We start from the raw sequence: 18,728 nt of genomic DNA on the forward strand, positions 1-18,728 counted from the left end.
TCACTACTATCTTAATTCCAGAACATTTTCATTATCCCAGAAAGAAATCCCATACCCATTAGAAGTAACCCTCCATTCTCATCTTCCTCCAGCCCTTTGCAACCACTAATCTACTTTCTAACTATAGATTTTCCTGTTGTGGACATATTACAGTAGTATCATACAACAGTATAGCCTTTTCGGTCTTTGACTTAGCATAATGTTTTCAAGGTTCATTCTTACAGTATGAATCAGTACTTTTTTCCTATTTATGGCTGAGTAACATTCCATTATATGGATATACCACATGTTGTGTTACCCATTCATCATTTAATGAATATTTAGGTTGTTTCAATTTGGGGGCCCTGATAAATAAAGCTGTTAGGAACATTTTCGCACAAGTTTTTGTGTGGATACATGTTGTCAGCTCTCTTGGGTATTTACCTAGGAGTGGAATTGCTGGGTCATACGGTGACTCCATGTTTAACCTTTGGAGAAATGGCCAAACTGGTTTCCAAAGCTACTGCACCATTGTACATCTTCACCATAGAGTTCCAATTTCTTCGCATACTCACCAATGGTTTTGTTACTGTTATTTTTTATTTTAGCTGTCCTAGCAGGTGTGAAGTGGTTTTGATTTGCATTTCCCGCGTGATTAATGATGTTGTTGAGCATCTTCGTATGTCCTTATTGGCCATTTTGTGCCAGGCACTGTTGTAAGAGATGGTACTTTATTACTGTGGTTTTGCAGTTGAAGACATTGAGACATAGAAGATTTCACAATATGCCCAAGGTCACCCAAAAAGTAGCACAGCCCGTTGAAGCTCAGGCAGTCTGCCTCCAGAACCTGTTGTACTTAATTAACACTTCTTTGGACTTGTTGGATTCAGAACATCTTGTAGCATTTCCATTTAACATCATTTTTTTCATTCTTAAAATGGGAACCATAATGTCTGATCTGCTTGTTTCATAGGAGTCCAAATGGCGTCAGCTTAATTCAGTAGACAGCCCCTGCATGACCATATCATGAATAGGCCATAGTTCTTATTCTCAAGTTGTTCATTGTCCACAGAGGAGCCAGACAAGTAAACAACTAAAATTCAGCATAAGCTCGTAAATGCCAATGCTATGTAGTCTTGAAGAATAAATGCCAACAGTTGTTTAATATTTCCATGACGCCTATTTTCTCTTACATCTCAAAGGAAACAGCTGAAAAGACCAAGAGAGTGAGCACCAAAGAGATCTAATGAGGCGGCACAGGATAGTGTCTGGAGCCCAGCATCTTCTCTTCCACTTCAGCGCTGAGTCCAGTATACACGAGTGTCTGCTACAGTCGCCAAATCACCAGTATTTGCTTATATAGCAATGAGTTTCATTTTGTTTATTTGTTTTGCAATAAAGGAGATGAAGGTGGCTGGCTAGGAGGGGAAGGGCCACAGCCTTCATTTCTAGGAGTGCTTTAAGAGAAACTGTAAACGGTGCTCTGGGGCCGTTTAGTAAGGAAACTGCATCACGATTGAAAGAGGAACAAACCCAAATCTGAACCTCTTTTGAGTTTACTGCATCTGTCAGCAGGTTACAGGGAGTGCACACAATGCCAGAGAGAACTTAGCAGGGTGTCCCTGGAGGAGAGGTTTGGGAAGTTCCACAGAGAGGAACGCTCTCTGCTTCCAGCCTCTTTCCAATGCCGTCAGCATGACAGACCTCCAGCATCCACGCATCTCTTGGTCCCAATTACTGCCTCTAGATACATAGCCATCCTGCTAGTTAACCCAGTGTCCCTCAGACTTAGATGGAGTTTCTGGGAGAGTACACCCAAATGATGCAGATACTTGTATACTTTGAGGCCCTTGGCAACCTAACCAAATTTTAAAAATACTTTTTACCAAAGGTGCTATTTCTCTGTAAAACACTTTTTTTTTTTGGCAAGTTGACTTTATTCTTCAATTATTATCATTATATTATTGTTTTTTAATATTTTATTTTCTTGACTAGGTATTAAGCTTTTTTTTATTATTTTTCAGTAGTCCCACCACTTCATAGGTGGAAGGAGTCTGGGGTTCTTCCTGGTGCAGGGGCTCAAATAACCCAGATGCCCCCACCCTGCCACATACTAGATGCAGCCCATAGTTGGCCCCCCAGCTTCCAGCAGTCCACTATCTGCCAGAGGAGCAAGGGGTGCCTTAGACCGAAGCCAGGGGAGGAAGCATCTTCATAAAAAACTTTCGAGATCCAAACATTAATTTGTTTTTATTTATTCTGAGAAGTTCAGGCAAACCAGTATTCCCAAGGATGGAGATAAGTACAGCCAAGCGGGCTTAGGATATCCCAGCCTACCAATATGCTCATTGGCCTACAACTAACTAGGAGAGTGAGTTGGCCCTGTCTCTCTTCTTTTTTCTGGACCTCAGTTTCCAGTGAGCTGGTAAGAATGCACTAGCCTTTTGATTTGATAAGTTATAAATTCTGTGGTTCTGATCATTGGTCCAGAGGGGAGATAGGTTCCTGTGATTTTTCCTTCTTCTCTGTAGAATAAATGAAATCTCGTTGTTAGAACAAGAAATGTCAGATGGCCAAAAACAAGATGACCAAATTTGATCTCAGCCTGATGACGCTACAGGTTGTGCTGTGATACAGAGTCCTCATGGGTAAAGCAGGAAGAGAGTGGGAAAGAGAACCACCCCACTCTGTCTTCATATTTGCATTTCATGTTTAACCTCCGGCTGGAAATAGAAAGCATTCCCTTAGAGATGAGGATAAAAGAAAGTTTGTAATTCAACAGGGGGAAGAAAATGGAGATTTAATCCTAAAACTGTGACTTGGGGAGGTCAGTCATTTACAGTTAGTCTTGTGTCTTTCGACTTCTGTGATAGTTAACCCCACTCACTACCCTGTTTAAGATGCATTTGGAATACCAAAGATTAAAGCCTTGACATAAGATCTCATTTGTAGAAAGTAGATTAAAGACCATCAGAAGGAAATCATTTAGGTTGTAATGCACAAGCAACTGTGAGAAACTGTTGTGCCAAAAATATAATTCCTTCTAGTTTTCCTTGTTCTTATTTGAAAGGAGAAAATTCCACTTTGTTCAGCATTTTAAGCTTTTGTGTATCCCATCTAAAAACTCTCTTCAAACTCCACTTGTTCAGTCTGAAATGCAGCTCCCTGTCCAAGTGCCTTGGAGAACTCACAGCAGCATGCCTTAATCAAAAGTTTTGCCAGCCCTTGGACACTATGGGAGGAGAGCAAGAGTATCAGTTTGTTAAAAGCAAAAAAACCACAGTGTCTCTTCACTAGTCATATTTAGAACAGTGGTTACCATCCAAGACTACTCTATCCTGCAACATTGAACTCTCAAGAGCAAATCCACATTCCTCTGCTTCTGTGTAAATAGGGCAGCTGTTGTCTATGACATAGAATCACATGATCTGAGGACCATTCATGGAAAGCTGCTAAATAGCCTAGTCTGGGAAGTCTTGCATAAAGTTTTGCATGAAGCAAACAGGATTAAATCAGGTTTGGTTCCTTCAGCCCTCTAAAGGCATAGGGCTTAGCCTGCAGGCTTCCTTGGGCTTTCTCTGTGTGTGTAGTTTTGTAAACACTATAGCATCTGTTAAGATCCAGTGTCCATGGAAACCTTCCCACATGCCGTGACTCTGGACTCTCAGTTTTTGAAAGCAGGGTTCCTCTGCCTGCTAACAAGCCCACGTGGACCAGTCTGAATGTCTTTCCTTTACACCTATGTTTTTAAATAGTCAAACTTCAAGAAACAATCTAAACAAGTTTCTGTTGCATATGTGTTTGTGAACTTGTATTTGTATTTAGTAGGCTTCCATATTGCATTTAACTTGTTTTTGTAACTCCTGATTCATTCTTTTTGGATACTATTGATGAATAAAGAAATTAAAGTGATAGTTTTATTGGTTTCCTTTCCCCCAATTAAGGCCAAATAAAGTTGTGAAAACATTACCCATTTACTTCCTAAGAGTGGATTGGAGTTTCAGGAGCCTTACAAAGGACTGAAGAGTTTCTCCTGGGACTGCAGCTTGGATGGGAAGTTTACTTGGGGACTGGCAGAACAAGTTTCTTTGAAAGGATCATGGATAGTGGGTCTGGAGTAGAAGGTGATGACAAGTCAGAGAGTGTCTTAGTCCCTTCAGGTTGCTATAACAAAATGCCTCAGACTGGGTAATTATAGACAACAGAAATGTATTGCTCACAGTTCTGAAGGCTGGGAAGCCTAAGATTAAGGTGCCAACAGATTTAATGTCTGATGAGGGCTTGTTGAAGCTTGTCTGCTTCAAAGAATGCACCTTCTTGATGCATCCCCACATGGTGGAAAGGGTGAACAAACTCCCTTAGGCCTCTTTTATAAGGGCACGAGGGTTAAACTTTTGATGACCTAATCATCTCCCAAGAGCCTCACCTCTCAATACCATTGCTTCGGGGGATTCAATTTTATCATGAATTTTGGGGGGACATAAACATTCAAACCATAGCAGGGTGCATTCCTGTATTGGGAAGATGTTAAATTAAATGACTTCTAAATCCCCCATACGATTTAGGAGACTAAATGGCATCCTGTGAGGCTGACTGCAGTGGCCTGTGAGAAGGCAAACAAACATGGGAAGGTAGTACAGGGAACATGGAATCGTTGCCAGGGACAGGCTAAATAACCTTAATGGCACTTCCTTGATACACACATTCCATGGGGATAAACATTTCCAAGTGGGCTGAGTGTTGGCTGGTTAAAACCTCTTCTGCTCCATCTTGGGGACACATGCCTAATGTTTTCCAACCTGCCATTTTCATATGTATCGTGCACTCTCCACCCCCAATAATTCTGCCTCCCAAAAGAGCATATAGTCGATGAGGTTTAAGGTTTCTTCAGTTCAGTCATGTGGAAGTGTTGCTATCCTAAAATTATAGCTGGATCACTTTGATTGGATTTGGATATTACCCAAATACTAATCAAATATTAAAAGGCAATCTTTTTTGTTATGTGATTGCTACAGATTACTGATCTCATTTGTCACAGTTTGATTCTTCAAATTTTCATTCTCAGAAGGGAATCTTAAACCCAGTTTGAAGGGTACCTTGTCCACAACCACTTTTAAATTTTGGCTAACTACTCCCAACCTTCTACTGTGTTCTGGGAAAACTTTTTCTGCTGTTATAGTATGTATGTATTCAGGAAGTGCAACATTATTAAAATAACCTAAACTAAGCATAATTCAGAAGTTAAGTTTCCTTTCATCAAAATTTAATATTATGAATTGTGCAAAGAAGTATGTTACTTTGATCCACTTTATTTTAGAACTTCTTTATCAAGTTTTCAGTCCTCTTGAACTATTTCTGAAATAAGGGGAAGGAAGGAAGGGAAAAAATATGAATGTGTAGATAGATCTAAGCAGATGCCCTCAGAGCCCTGGAATAATCCTAGCCGGGATGTGGGACATGAAAACAACTCTGGCCTCCTGCTGCTGGGGGCTGCTTCATGGTGTGACATAGGAAGTAAAATGTTGCTGTATGAATAGGAAGGAGGGTCTTCCTGTCAATGAGAATTAATGTTTTTCTAATGATTTAACTTTTTTACTGAAAAAATAATATGTATATGTGGTAAAAATCCAAACTGTATCAAGGAAAATACAGTGAATAAAACCATCCTCTTAGAGGGTGTGTCCATTTATAAATTTGCCTATGATTGCCTATAAAGTCAAAGAGGTTGCACCAGTATGCATGCCTGCCGAAAGTACATAAACTGAGCATATCTATTTCCCTACATTTTTGCAAACATTACGCCTTCAAGTTTTTTGGCCTCTGATAGAGGAAAAATGGTAACTCCTTGTTTTATTTTTTATATTCATTATTCCTTTTGTAAGATTAAATCTCTTCCCATGAAAAATTGGTTCTTGTCATTTTCTTTCATTTCCTTCGCTTGTTTTTCTAATGGTTGCTGGTCTTTTTCTTATTGGTTTGTCATAGTTCTCCATAAGTATATCGTTAGCCATTTGTCGTGAATGTGACAAATACTTTCTCTCAGTTTGTTTTTCTTCTTTTGACTTTATGAGATGCTTTGCCTTGTAGAAAACTTCACTCTTTATATAACCCAATTTATACATCTTTTCCTTTCTGTCTTTAAGACAAAAGACCTTTAAAATCTGTGTCATTGCTGAAGCTTAAGGACAGAAAATGGCCAGCATAGAACTCTGATGCCCTCAAAAAGAATGCAGAAATATCCACTTGGGGAGGACAGAACATTGCCAGTCTTGGAATATATAAGCTAAATCTAAGGTTGTAATTAAGGGAGTAAGAACAATATAGAAGGGGATCCAAACTGGGCCTCAACTGTCCTTTGATGCATTCTGTTCTATGATTGGTTAAGGGTGATTTTCAACTCTTTTGTAAGGAAAAAGTAGAGATGGAGATCAATATCATTTATTGTTCATTTACCAAATATTTGTTGTGTCTATACTATGTTCCAGGCATTTTCTAAGTGTTCTAAGTGTTCGGACTTACCTGTGACCAGTGAAAAGAGATAATGATCTCTGACTTTGTGGAGCTTAAATTCTAGCAGGGAGAGCTAGATAATAGATGTAATAAATACGTAAAGCTTATGATATGTTAGAAGGTGATAAGGGCCATGTATAGCAAGAGGAGGGGGGCTAGGAGAGTGAAGGGTAAGGGAGTGTCTCAGTTTGTCTCAGTTTCCCATTTTAAATATAGTGGTCACAAGGCCTCGTTGAGAAAGTGAAAAAGACTAAGCCAAGGGAATTCGATGTGTGATATCTGAACAAGAGCATTCCAGACAAGAGAGAGCCAGTGCAAGAGTGTCAGCTTGGCAGGCTGAAGTGAATGAGGGAGAGAGTAGCAGAATACAAGGGCAAAGAAGTGACAAGGCAGGGTAAGGGACTGAGGGGTGAGAAAGGTATATCTTGTGGTCCTAATAGGCCATGTAAGGAATCTGGCTTTTACTCTGAGTGAGATAGGAACCTTTATAAATTGTTATTTGAAAACAAGTAGGATAAACTACAGGTGATCTTGTTTCTGCATGTGTGCCCAATTATTCTCAAAAACTCATTTGATTGGGAGTTCGAGACCAGCCTGGCCAACATGGCGAAACCCTGTTTCTACTAAAAATACAAAAATTAGCTGGGCATGGTGGCACACACCCATAATCCCAGCCACTTGTGAGGCTGAGGCAGGAGAATTGCTTGAGCAATCAACAGTGAGCTGAGATCGCACCACTGCACTCCAGCCTGGACAACAGAGCATGACTCTCTCAAAATAAACAAATACCTCATTAGATACCTTTATGAAAACCTGAACTATGCCATCACTTATGCATTGGTGTACATAGCTACCCATCAAGTAGGTCCTTTCAAGATTCTGGTACAGAACGAGCAAAACCAGGAGTTGCTTACTATAATCCATGTTGTGGAAGAGCTTTAACATTTGAAACCCTTCTATTGTGCCTTCTAGAACTTGCTATTAATCACCAACAAATCCCTTCTACTCTTAGCTTCTGTTAACATTTCCCTCACCTTGTTTTCTAACTGAAACTTGGCTCCCCTCTGAGGACACTTCCTCCATAGCCCTTTCAAATGGTGTGGTTTTCTTTACATCTTTCATAAACTAGATCTTTTTTGCTCCTTCCTCTACAAGCCTTCAGTTTAAAACATCAAGTCATTAGACTTTGCTATCCACTACACTTTCATCACAGTTTTCTGTTGTTCCTCTCCCCACCTCTACCATTCCTTGATTTTAGCTGCTGACTTTGTAAAACTCTGCATCACTGCTTCTGTCATAACTCTTGATGTCACTATCTCATAAATGATCTATCCCATGACCTCCTTTGGACCTTGACCTCCTCTCCCCCAAGGATTTTTTTTTTTCTCTATTTTATTTTAGCCACTTTCCTCTTCATTAGAACTTAGATCATATCACTGGCAATAATCTCAATTTCAAGCATCCTACTCTTCAACAACTACCTTCTGTCCTTTCAACTCACTTTCTCTGATACCTCAACTCTAACAATTCTTTGGTTGCCATCAGGTCCTAAAATCCAATGATCCTATCACTTTTTCACTTTGCTTCTCCCATTTTGCATCCTTCATCCTCCCCATCCCAGCTTAGATTCCATGGTTGATCATTATAATCACTTTCTAGCATGCAGGTCTTCCTTTGTCATGCTTGCACAGCAAAACTTCAACATTCAATTAACCCAACTCTCCTCCCATTCTGTGTTTGTACTCAAGCAGCTAAATTAGGCTGCATAAAATACAACCACACTGAGTTTTCTCACTTTATTTTTTATTTGTTTTATTTTATTTTTTATTTATTTTATTTTATTTTTTTTGAGACAGAGTTTTGCTCTGGTTGCCCAGGCTGGAGTGCAATGGCACGATCTTGGCTCACCGCAACCTCCACCACCCGGGTTCAAGAGATTCTTCTGCCTCAGCCTCCTGAGTAGCTGGGATTACAGGCATGTACCACCACTCCCAGCTAATTTTGTATTTTTAGTAGAGACAGGGTTTCTCCATGTTGGTCAGGCTGGTCTCGAACTCCCAACCTCAGGTGATCCTCCCGCCTTGGCCTCCCAAAATGTTGGGTTTACAAGCGTGAGCCACCGTGCCTAGGCTTTCTCACTTTAAATTCATGGTCTTGAACCTCAAAAGTGCCTTTAGCACTACCCAGGATGCCTGGTATATTTCTTTAGTTATTATCTCCTACTCTCCTAGATGACTTTTTTCATTCTTTTTCCTTAATACTGCCATATCCAGCCTCACACTCAGCTGATGAATTGCCTCTGGTTTCACTAAGAAAACTAGAAGCAATCAGAATTTCCAGAAGCTTTCCCTACCACAGTATCCACCTTTCTTCATCTATGCCCATATACTTTATCTTACCTCCTTGTACATAATCTTACCTAAAGCAAACCTTGTACTTGTGCATTAGACCCTATCCCTCTGCCTCCTGAAAGGCATTGCTCAGCAATTCTCCCCCTTCTTTTGTAGCATCAAACTTACCCTCTCCATCTGTCCCTTATCACACTATTTCTCCCATTTTTTATATTATTATACTTTAAGTTCCAGGGTACATGTGCACAACGTGCAGGTTTGTTACATATGTATACATGTGCCATGTTGGTGTGCTGAACCCATTAACTTATCATTTACATTAGGTATATCTCCTAATTCTATCCCTCCCCACTCCCCCCACCCCACAACAGGCCCCGGTGTGAGATGTTCCCCATCCTGTGTCCAAGTGTTCTCATTGTTCAATTCCCACCTATGAGTGAGAACATGTGGTGCTTGGTTTTCTGTTCTTGTAATAGTTTGCTCAGAATGATGGTTTCCAGCTTCATCCATGTCCCTAAAAAGGACATGAACTCATCCTTTTTTATGGCTGCATAGTATTCCATGGTGTATATGTGCCACATTTTCTTAATCCAGTCTACCATTGATGGACATTTGGGTTAGTTCCAAGTCTTTGCTATTGTGAATAGTGCCGCAATAAACATACGTGTGCATGTGTCTTTATAGCAGCATGATTTATAATCCTTTGGGTATATACCCAGTAATGGGATGGCTGGGTCAAATGGTATTTCTAGTTCTAGATCCTTGAGGAATCGCCACATTGTCTTCCACAATGGTTGAACTAGTTTACAGTCCCACCAACAGTGTAAAAGTGTTCCTATTTCTCCACATCCTCTCCAGCACCTGTTGTTTCCTGACTTTTTAATGATCACCATTCTAACTGGTGTGAGATGGTATCTCATTGTGGTTTTAATTTGAATTTCTCTGATGGCCAGTGATGATGAGCATTTTTTCATGTGTCTGTTGGCTGCATAAATGTCTTCTTTTGAGAACTGTCCATATCCTTTGCCCAGTTTTTGATGGGGTTGTTTGTTTTTTTCTTGTAAATTTGTATAAGTTCTTTGTAGATTCTGGGTATTAGCCCTTCGTCAGATGGGTAGATTGCAAAAATTTTCTCCCATTCTGTAGGTTGCCTGTTCACTCTGATGGTAGTTTCTTTCGGTGTGCAGAAGCTCTTTAGTTTAATGAGATCCCATTTGTCAATTTTGGCTTTTGTTGCCACTGCTTTTGGTGTTTTAGACATGAAGTCCTTGCCCATGCCTATGTCCTGAATGGTATTGCCTAGGTTTTCTTCTAGGATTTTTATGGTTTTAGGTCTAACATTTAAGTCTTTAATCCATCTTGAATTAATTTTTGTATAAGGTGTAAGGAAGGGATCCAGTTTCAGCTTTCTACATACAGCTAGCCAGTTTTCCCAGCACCATTTATTAAATAGAGAATCCTTTCCTCATTTCTTGTTTTTGTCAGTCTGTCAAAGATCAGATGGTTGTAGATGTGTGGTATTATTTCTGAGGACTCTGTTCTGTTCCATTGGTCTACATCTCTCTTTTGGTACCAGTACCATGCTGTTTTGGTTACTGTAGCCTTGTAGTATAGTTTGAAGTCAGGTAGCATGATGCCTCCAGCTTTGTTCTTTTGGCTTAGGATTGTCTTGGCAATGCGGGCTCTTTTTTGGTTCCATATGAACTTTAAAGTAGTTTTTTCCAATTCTGTGAAGAAAGTCATTGGTAGCTTGATGGGGATGGCATTGAATCTATAAATTACCTTGGGCAGTATGGCCATTTTCACTATAGTGATTCTTCCTATCCATGAGCATGGAATGTTCTTCCAGTTGTTTGTGTCCTTTTATTTCGTTGAGCAGTGGTTTGTAGTTCTCCTTCAAGAGGTCCTTCACATCCCTTGTAAGTTGGATTCCTAGATATTTTATTCTCTTTGAAGCAATTGTGAATGGGAGTTCACTCATGATTTGGCTCTCTGTTTGTCTGTTATTGGTGTATAAGAATGCTTGTGATTTTTGCACATTGATTTTGTATCCTGAGACTGTTAAAGTTGCTTATCAGCTTAAGGAGATTTTGGGCTGAGATGATGGGGTTTTCTAAATATACAATCAGGTCATCTGCAAACAGGGACAATTTGACTTCCTCTTTTCCTAATTGAATACCCTTTCTTTCTTTCTCCTGCCTGATTGCCCTGGCCAGAACTTCCAACACTATGATGAATAGGAGTGGTGAGAGAGGGCATCCCTGTCTTGTGCCAGTTTTCAAAGGGAATACTTCCAGTTTTTGCCCATTCAGTATGATATTGGCTGTGGGTTTGTCATAAATAGCTCTTATTATTTTGAGATACATCCCATCAATACCTAATTTATTGAGCGTTTTTAGCACGAAGGGCTGTTGAATTTTGTCAAAGGCTTTTTCTGCATCTGTTGAGATAATCATGTGGTTTTTGTCTTTGGTTCTGTTTATATGCTGGATTACGTTTATTGATTTGTGTATGTTGAACCAACCTTGCATCCCAGGGATGAAGCCCACTTGATCATGGTGGATAAGCTTTTTGATGTGCTGCTGGATTCGGTTTGCCAGTATTTTATTGAGGATTTTTGCATCGATGTTCATCAGGGATATTGGTCTAAAATTCTCTTTTTTTGTTGTGTCTCTGCTAGGCTTTGGTATCAGAATGATGCTGGCCTCATAAAATGAGTTGGGGAGGCTTCCCTCTTTTTCTATTGATTGGAATAGTTTCAGAAAGAATGGTACCAGCTCCTCTTTGTACCTCTGGTAGAATTCGGCTGTGAATCCGTCTCGTCCTGGACTTTTTTTGGTTGGTAGGCCATTAATTATTACCTCAATTTCAGAGCCTATTATTGGTCTATTCAGGGTTTCAACTTCTTCCTGGTTTAGTCTTGGGAGGGTGTATGTGTCCACGAATTTATCCATTTCTTCTACATTTTCTAGTTTATTTGCATATAGGTTTTTATAGTATTCTCTGATGGTAGTTTGTATTTCTGTGGGATTGGTGGTGATATCCCCTTTATCATTTTTTATTGTGTCTATTTGATTCTTCTCTCTTGTCTTCTTTTTTTTTTTTTTTTTTTTTTTTGAGACGGAGCCTCGCTCTGTCGCCCAGGCTGGAGTGCAGTGGCCAGATCTCAGCTCACTGCAACTCCGCCTCCTGGGTTTATGCCATTCTCCTGCCTCAGCCTCCCGAGTAGCTGGGACTACAGGCACCCACCACCTCCCACCTATCTCGGCCTCCCAAAGTGCTGGGATTACAGGCTTGAGCCACCGCGCCCGGCCCTCTCTTTTCTTCTTTATTAGTCTTGCTAGCGATCTATCAGTTTTGTTGATCTTTCAAAAAACCAGCTCCTGGATTCATTGATTTTTTTGAAGGGTTTTTGCGTCTCTATCTCTTTCAGTTCTGCTCTTATCTTAGTTATTTCTTGCCTTCTGCTAGCTTTTGAATGTGTTTGCTCTTGCTTCTCTAGTTCTTTTACTTGTGATGTTAGAGTGTCAATTTTATACCTTTCCTGCTTTCTCTTGTGGGCATTCAGTGCTATAAATTTCCCTCTACACACTGCTTTAAATGTGTCCCAGAGATTCTGGTGTGTTGTGTCTTTGTTCTCATTGGTTTCAAAGAACATCTTTATTTCTGCCTTCATTTCGTTATGTATCCAGTATTCATTCAGGAGCAGGTTGTTCAGTTTCCATGTAGTTGAGCGGTTTTGAGTGAGTTTCTTAATCCTGAGTTCCAGTTTGATTGCACTGCGGTCTGAGAGACAATTTGTTATAATTTCTGTTCTTTTACATTTGCTGAGGAGTGCTTTACTTCCAACTATGTGGTCGATTTTGGAATAAGTGCGATGTGGTGCTGAGAAGAATGTATATTCTATTGATTTGGGGTGGAGAGTTCTGTAGATGTCTATTGGGTCCGCTTGGTGCAGAGCTGAATTCAATTCCTGGATATCCTTGTTAACTTTCTGTCTTGTTGATCTGTCTAATGTTGAAAGTGTGGTTTTAAAGTCTCCCATATTATTGTGTGGGAGTCTAAGTCTCTTTGTAGGTCTCTAAGGACTTGCTTTATGAATTTGGGTGCTCCTGTATTGGGTGCATATATATTTAGGACAGTTAGCTCTTCTCGTTGAATTGATCCCTTTACCATTATGTAATGGCCTTCTTTGTGTCTTCTGATCTTTTTTGGTTTAAAGTCTGTTTTATCAGAGACTAGGATTGCAACCCCTGCTCTTTTTGTTTTCCATTTGCTTGGTAGATCTTCCTCCATCCCTTTATTTTGAGCCTCTGTGTGTCTCTGCACGTGAGATGGGCCTCCTGAATACAGCACACTGACGGGTCTTGACTCTTTATCCAATTTGCCAGTTTGTGTCTTTTAATTGGAGCATTTAGCCCATTTACATTTAAGGTTAATATTGTTATATGTGAATTTGATCCTGTCATTATGATGTCAGCTGGTTATTTTGCTCGTTAGTTGATGCAGTTTCTTCCTAGCATCGATGGTCTTTACAATTTGGCATGTTTTTGCAGTGGCTGGTACTGGTTGTTCCTTTCCATGTTTAGTTCCTCCTTCAGGAGCTCTTATAAGGCAGGCCTGGTGGTGACAGAATCTCTCAGCATTTGCTTGTCTGTAAAGGATTTTATTTCTCCTTCACTTACGAAGCTTAGTTTGGCTGGATATGAAATTCTGGGTTGAAAATTCTTTTCTTTAAAAGAGAAGGAAAAATGACACACTATAACTTTTCCAGTTAATACACATTTCTGTGTGGCCCCTCTTGGAAGCAAACTGTCCTCAGTGTTAGCATTCCATTAATCTGTTCTCAGTGCCCAAAAGTTGCCTATATTCCTTCATTCAAATGATCTATTCTCAGTCTTCATCTTACTTGACCCATCAGTAGTCTTCAACACAGTCAAACACTCCTTCCTTCCTGAAATGCTTTCTTCATTTGCTTTCAGGTCATGACACTTCTCCTAGTTTTTCTTCTACTTTATGGTCAACTCCTCAATCTTCTTCACTGGTTTCTCTTTGTGTCTCTGACTATAAATGTTGAAGGGTTCCAGGGCTCAGTTCCTGAACCTCTACTCTTCTTCATCTATGTCTACTCTCTTGATAAGCCCATCTAGTCTCATAATTTGAAAAACCACCTATAGGTTGACATCTCCCAGGTTTATGTTTCAAGCTTAGACCTCTCTCCTAAACTCCAGTTTTATATCTAATTACCCACTCAGCATTTCCTCTCAAATGTTTCAAATGGGCATCTCTAATGTAATATGTCCCAAACCAAGTTCCAGGACTTCTTAATCAGAATAAATGGTGGTTCTATTCTTCCAGTGGCTCAGGGCAAAAGCTTTAGTCATCACTTGACTTCTCTTCCTTATACCCATCATCTAATTTGTCAGCAAATCATATTTGCACTACCTTCAAAAATGTATACATAATCCAATCTCCTCTCACTAATTCCACTACTAACACATTGAACCAAGACACTATCCTCTCAAACGCACCCATTAAGATCCTTATAAAATATAAGTCACATCATTTCACTCCTCTGTTCAAAACCCTCCAATGGCTTTCTTCCATCTCTTCCCACAGTATGAGCAAAAGCCAAAACCCTTACAATGGCCTTTATGATGCCACGCAATCTAGCCTCCTGTTATCTTTCTGATCTGAACTCCTACACTGTCTCATGAACTCTCTTCATTGCAGCCACTGGCCTCCTGGCTGTTCCTCAAATCCACCAGCCCTTGCCCAAAATCCACCAGCCATTGCCCACCTCAAGGCCCAGCTCCCTCACCTCCTTCAAATCTTTGTTAAAATTTAACCTCAATGAGCTTTCTCTGGACAGTCAATTTAAAATTACAACTCTCAGGCTAGGTGCAGTAGCTCATGCCTCTAATCCCAGCACTTTGGGAGGTCAATGCGGTGGATCACTTGAGGTCAGGAGTTCAAGACCAGCCCGTCCAACATGGTGAAACCGTGTCTCTACTGAAAATACAAAAATTAGCCAGGCATGGTAGCAGATACCTGTAATCCCAGCAACTCAGGAGGCTGAGGCACGAGAATCATTTAAATCCAGGAAGTGGACGTTGCAGTAAGCCAAGATCATGGCACCACACTCCAGCCTGGGTGACAGAGCAAGACTCTGTCTCAAAAATAAAATAAAATAAAATAAAAATTACAACCCTCCCTACCCCACTCCCCTCTTTCTATTCTGCCTTCTCTGCTTTATTTTCCTCTGTATGACTATTCATCATCTGATATATGAAATATGTTTTACTTTATAATATACATGCAGAAAAGTACATTTAAGTGTCCAGCCCAATTAATTTTCACAAACTGAATACAACCATGTAACCAGCATCCAGATCAAGAAACAGAATATTACCATCATCCCAGGAGTCTCTTCGTGCTATCTTCCAGTTTCTGTCCTCCTCCCATACTCCAAGGGTAACCACCATCCTGACTTCTAACAGCATAGATTAATTTTTTCTGTTTTTGTATTTCATGTAAATGGATGCATACAGTGACATACTGTATATTTTAATTATCTTTTGATTGGCTGCCTATTTCTCCCCACTACTAGGATGTAAGCTTCTTGAGGGCTGAAATTTGTTTTGTTCGCTGCTGCATCTCCAGTGCCTAAGAGAGTATCTAGCACAGTTTGAGTATCATAAAACAAGTATTTGATGAGTGAATGAATGAAATATTGAATAAATGGAAATGTGACAGAGACGGAGTTAAGACACAACCTGCCAAATAAATAGAAAGATATTACATGTTCATGGGTCAAAAGACTTAATATTGTTAGGATGACTAATATAGTTTGGATGTTTGTCCTCTCCAAATCTCACGCTGAACTGTAACCCCCAATGTTGAAGGTGGGGCCTAATGGGAGGTGTTGGATCATGGAAGCAGATGTCTCATGAATGACTTGGTGCCCTCATGGCTATAATGAATGAGTTCTTGTTCTATTCATTAATGTGAGAGCTGGTTTTTAAAAAGAGCATGGCACCCCTCCCTCTCTCTCATTCCTTCTCTCACCATGTGACATGCCTGCTCCCCCTTTGCCTTCTGCCACAAATAAAAGCTTCCTGAGGCCTCACCAGAGCTGAGCAAATGCTGGTGCCATGCTTGTACAGTCTGCAAAACCTTGAGCCAAATAAACCTCTTTTCTTTATAAGTAATCCAGCCTCAGGTATTCCTTTATAACAATGCAAAACAGACTAACCCAAAGACAGTACTATCTAAATTGGTCTGCAGATTCAACATGATACCTATTAAAATCCCAGTTTGCTTTTGACTAGAAGTTGAAAAAGCTGACCATAAAATTCATATGAAAATGCAAAAGATACAGAATATTCAGAAAATTTTTGAGAAATAACAAAGTTGAAGAATTCACACTTTCAATTTTCAAAAATGAGATGAAATTTGAAATTAATAACAGAATGAAATTTAGGAAATACACAGATATGTGGAAGTTAAATAATACACTCCTAAGACACCAATGGGCCGAAGAAGAAATCTCAAAAGAAATTAGAAAATATTTTGCAATGACTGAAAATGAAAACACAACATACCAACATACCAAAACTTATGGATACAACTAAACTAGTGCTCAGGGGGAAGTTTACAGCTGGAAATGGCTATATTAAAAAAGAAGAAAGATCTCAAAGCAATAACCTAATCTTTCAAATGAAATTACTAGAAAAAGAAAATAAAACTAAACCGAAGGCAAGTAGAAGGAAGGAAATAACGAAGGCTAGAATGGAAATAAATGAAATAGAGAATAGAAAAATAGGGAAAATAAAACCAAAAGTTAAAGAATTAAAAGAAAAATTAACACCAATCCTGCACAACCTTTTCCAAAAAACAGAAGATAAGGGACATATTTCAACTCACCCTATGAGACCAATATTATCCTTATACAAAAACCAGACCAAGACATCACAAGAAAAGAAAACTACAGACCAATATCTCTTACAAATGAATACAGATGCAAAAAGCTTCAACAAAATACTACCAAACTGAATCTACCAACATAGAAAAAGGCTTACATACCATGACCAAGTAGGGCTTATCCCAGGAATACAAAGTTGGCTCAATATACAAAAATTAATTAGTGCAATATATCATATTAATAGAATAAAGGATGAAGCCCACGTGATTATCTCAACAGACGCAGAAAATGCATTTGGCAAAATCCTAAATTTATTCATTATAAAAACACTCAGAAAACAAGCAACAGAAGAGAACTTTCTCAACCCGATATTATCCATTTACAGTAACAACAACCTACAGCTAACATCATACTTAATGATGAAAGATGGAATGCTTTCTCCCAGAGATCTACTCTTACTTTTTCTATTCAGCATTGTACTGGAGGTTCTAGCCAGGGCAATTAGAAAGAAAATTAAATACAAGTAATCAAGATTGCAAAGGAAGAAGTAAAACTATTTCTATTCATAGATAACATGGTCTTCTATATAGAAAATATGAAGGGATCCACAAAAATCTACTGTATTTCTTTATATTAGCAATAAACATTCTAAAATGAAATTAAGAAAACAATTACATTTCCAAAGCATGAAAAAGAATAAAATATTTAGGAATATATTTAACAAAAGAATTATAAGACTTATACATCGAAAACTGCCAAACATCACTGAAGATAACTTAAAAAGACCTAAACAAATGGAAAAACATCTGTGTTCATAGATGGAAGACTTAAAATCATTAAAATGCCAATAATCCCAAAAGGAATCTACAGATTCCATACATTCCTTATTGAAACCCCAGGTGCCTTTTCGGCAGAAATTGACAAGTTCATCCTAAAATTCATATGAAAATGCCAAAATATGAATAGTCAAAGCAATCTTCAAAAAGAAGAACAAAGTTAAAAGAACACACTCCTCTGTGACAAAACTTACTAAAAAGCTATAGTAGTCAAGACAGTGTGGTACTGGCATAAGTACAGATACATAGATCAATGGAATACAATTGAAAGCCCAGAAATAAACCTTTACATTTATAGTAATTTGATTTTCAATAAGGCCATCAAGACAATTCCATGGAGGAAAGAATAGCCTTTTGAACAAATGGTCCTGGGATGTTGGACACCTATCTCATGCCACATAAAAAATTAATTTAAAGGGATCATATGCCTGAAGGTAGGAACTAACATTATAAAACTCTTGGAAGAAAACATACAAGTAAATTTTTGTGACCTTAGATTAGGCAATAATTTTTTAGATATAACACCAAAGGCACAAGTGACAAAAAAAAGATAAATTGGACTTCATCAAAATCAGAAAATTTACTGCTTCAAATGACATCATCAGGAAGTGAAAAGACAACTCAGAAGGGGAGAAAATTTCTGCAAGTCAAATATTTGATAAGGGAGTGGTATTCAAAATATATCAACTCTTAAACCTCAATAATAAAAAGATAAATCATCAATTTTTAATGGACAAAGAATTTGAATAGACATTTCTCAAAAGAAGATGTTACTGGGAGATCCAGGATTGCAACAGTAATCATATTAAAAGATGCCCAAGATTAGCCACCAGAGAGATACAAATCAAAACCTCAAATGTCACTCACTAGAATGACTAGAATAAAAAAGATCATGAGTGCTGGCAAGGATGTTGACAAATCAGTAACCTCACACATTGCTGGTAGGAATGTAAAATTGTGCAGCCGCTTTGGAAAATAGTCTGGTGGTTCCTCAAAGGGTTAAAAAATAGTTACCATATGATCCAGCAATTCCACTTCTAGGTATATACCCAAGATAAATGAAATTTAACATAGATTTCCACATAAAAACGTATATGTGAATGTTCGCAGCAACATCATTCATCAGAG

General features: G+C 38.9%; 3 protein-coding genes across 5 annotated transcripts in view; 2 read left to right on the top strand and 1 right to left on the bottom strand.

Moving 5' to 3' along the window:
- The window catches only part of FSTL1 (follistatin like 1), a 54,585-nt gene extending 50,694 nt beyond the window's left edge, over positions 1–3,891 (top strand). Inside the window, exon 11 of the mRNA XM_050781899.1 lies at positions 1,182–3,891. Coding sequence (XP_050637856.1) covers positions 1,182–1,226 — 45 coding nt within the window. The 3' untranslated portion in view covers positions 1,227–3,891. The remainder of the gene's footprint in view (positions 1–1,181) is intronic.
- The window catches only part of NDUFB4 (NADH:ubiquinone oxidoreductase subunit B4), an 812,324-nt gene that overhangs the window by 200,910 nt on the left and 592,686 nt on the right, over positions 1–18,728 (bottom strand). The window lies entirely within an intron of this gene.
- The window catches only part of LOC126949250 (cytochrome c oxidase copper chaperone), an 846,236-nt gene that overhangs the window by 124,482 nt on the left and 703,026 nt on the right, over positions 1–18,728 (top strand). The window lies entirely within an intron of this gene.

The sequence above is a fragment of the Macaca thibetana genome, chromosome 2, assembly GCF_024542745.1.
Source record: "Macaca thibetana thibetana isolate TM-01 chromosome 2, ASM2454274v1, whole genome shotgun sequence".
Taxonomy (NCBI): domain Eukaryota; kingdom Metazoa; phylum Chordata; class Mammalia; order Primates; family Cercopithecidae; genus Macaca; species Macaca thibetana.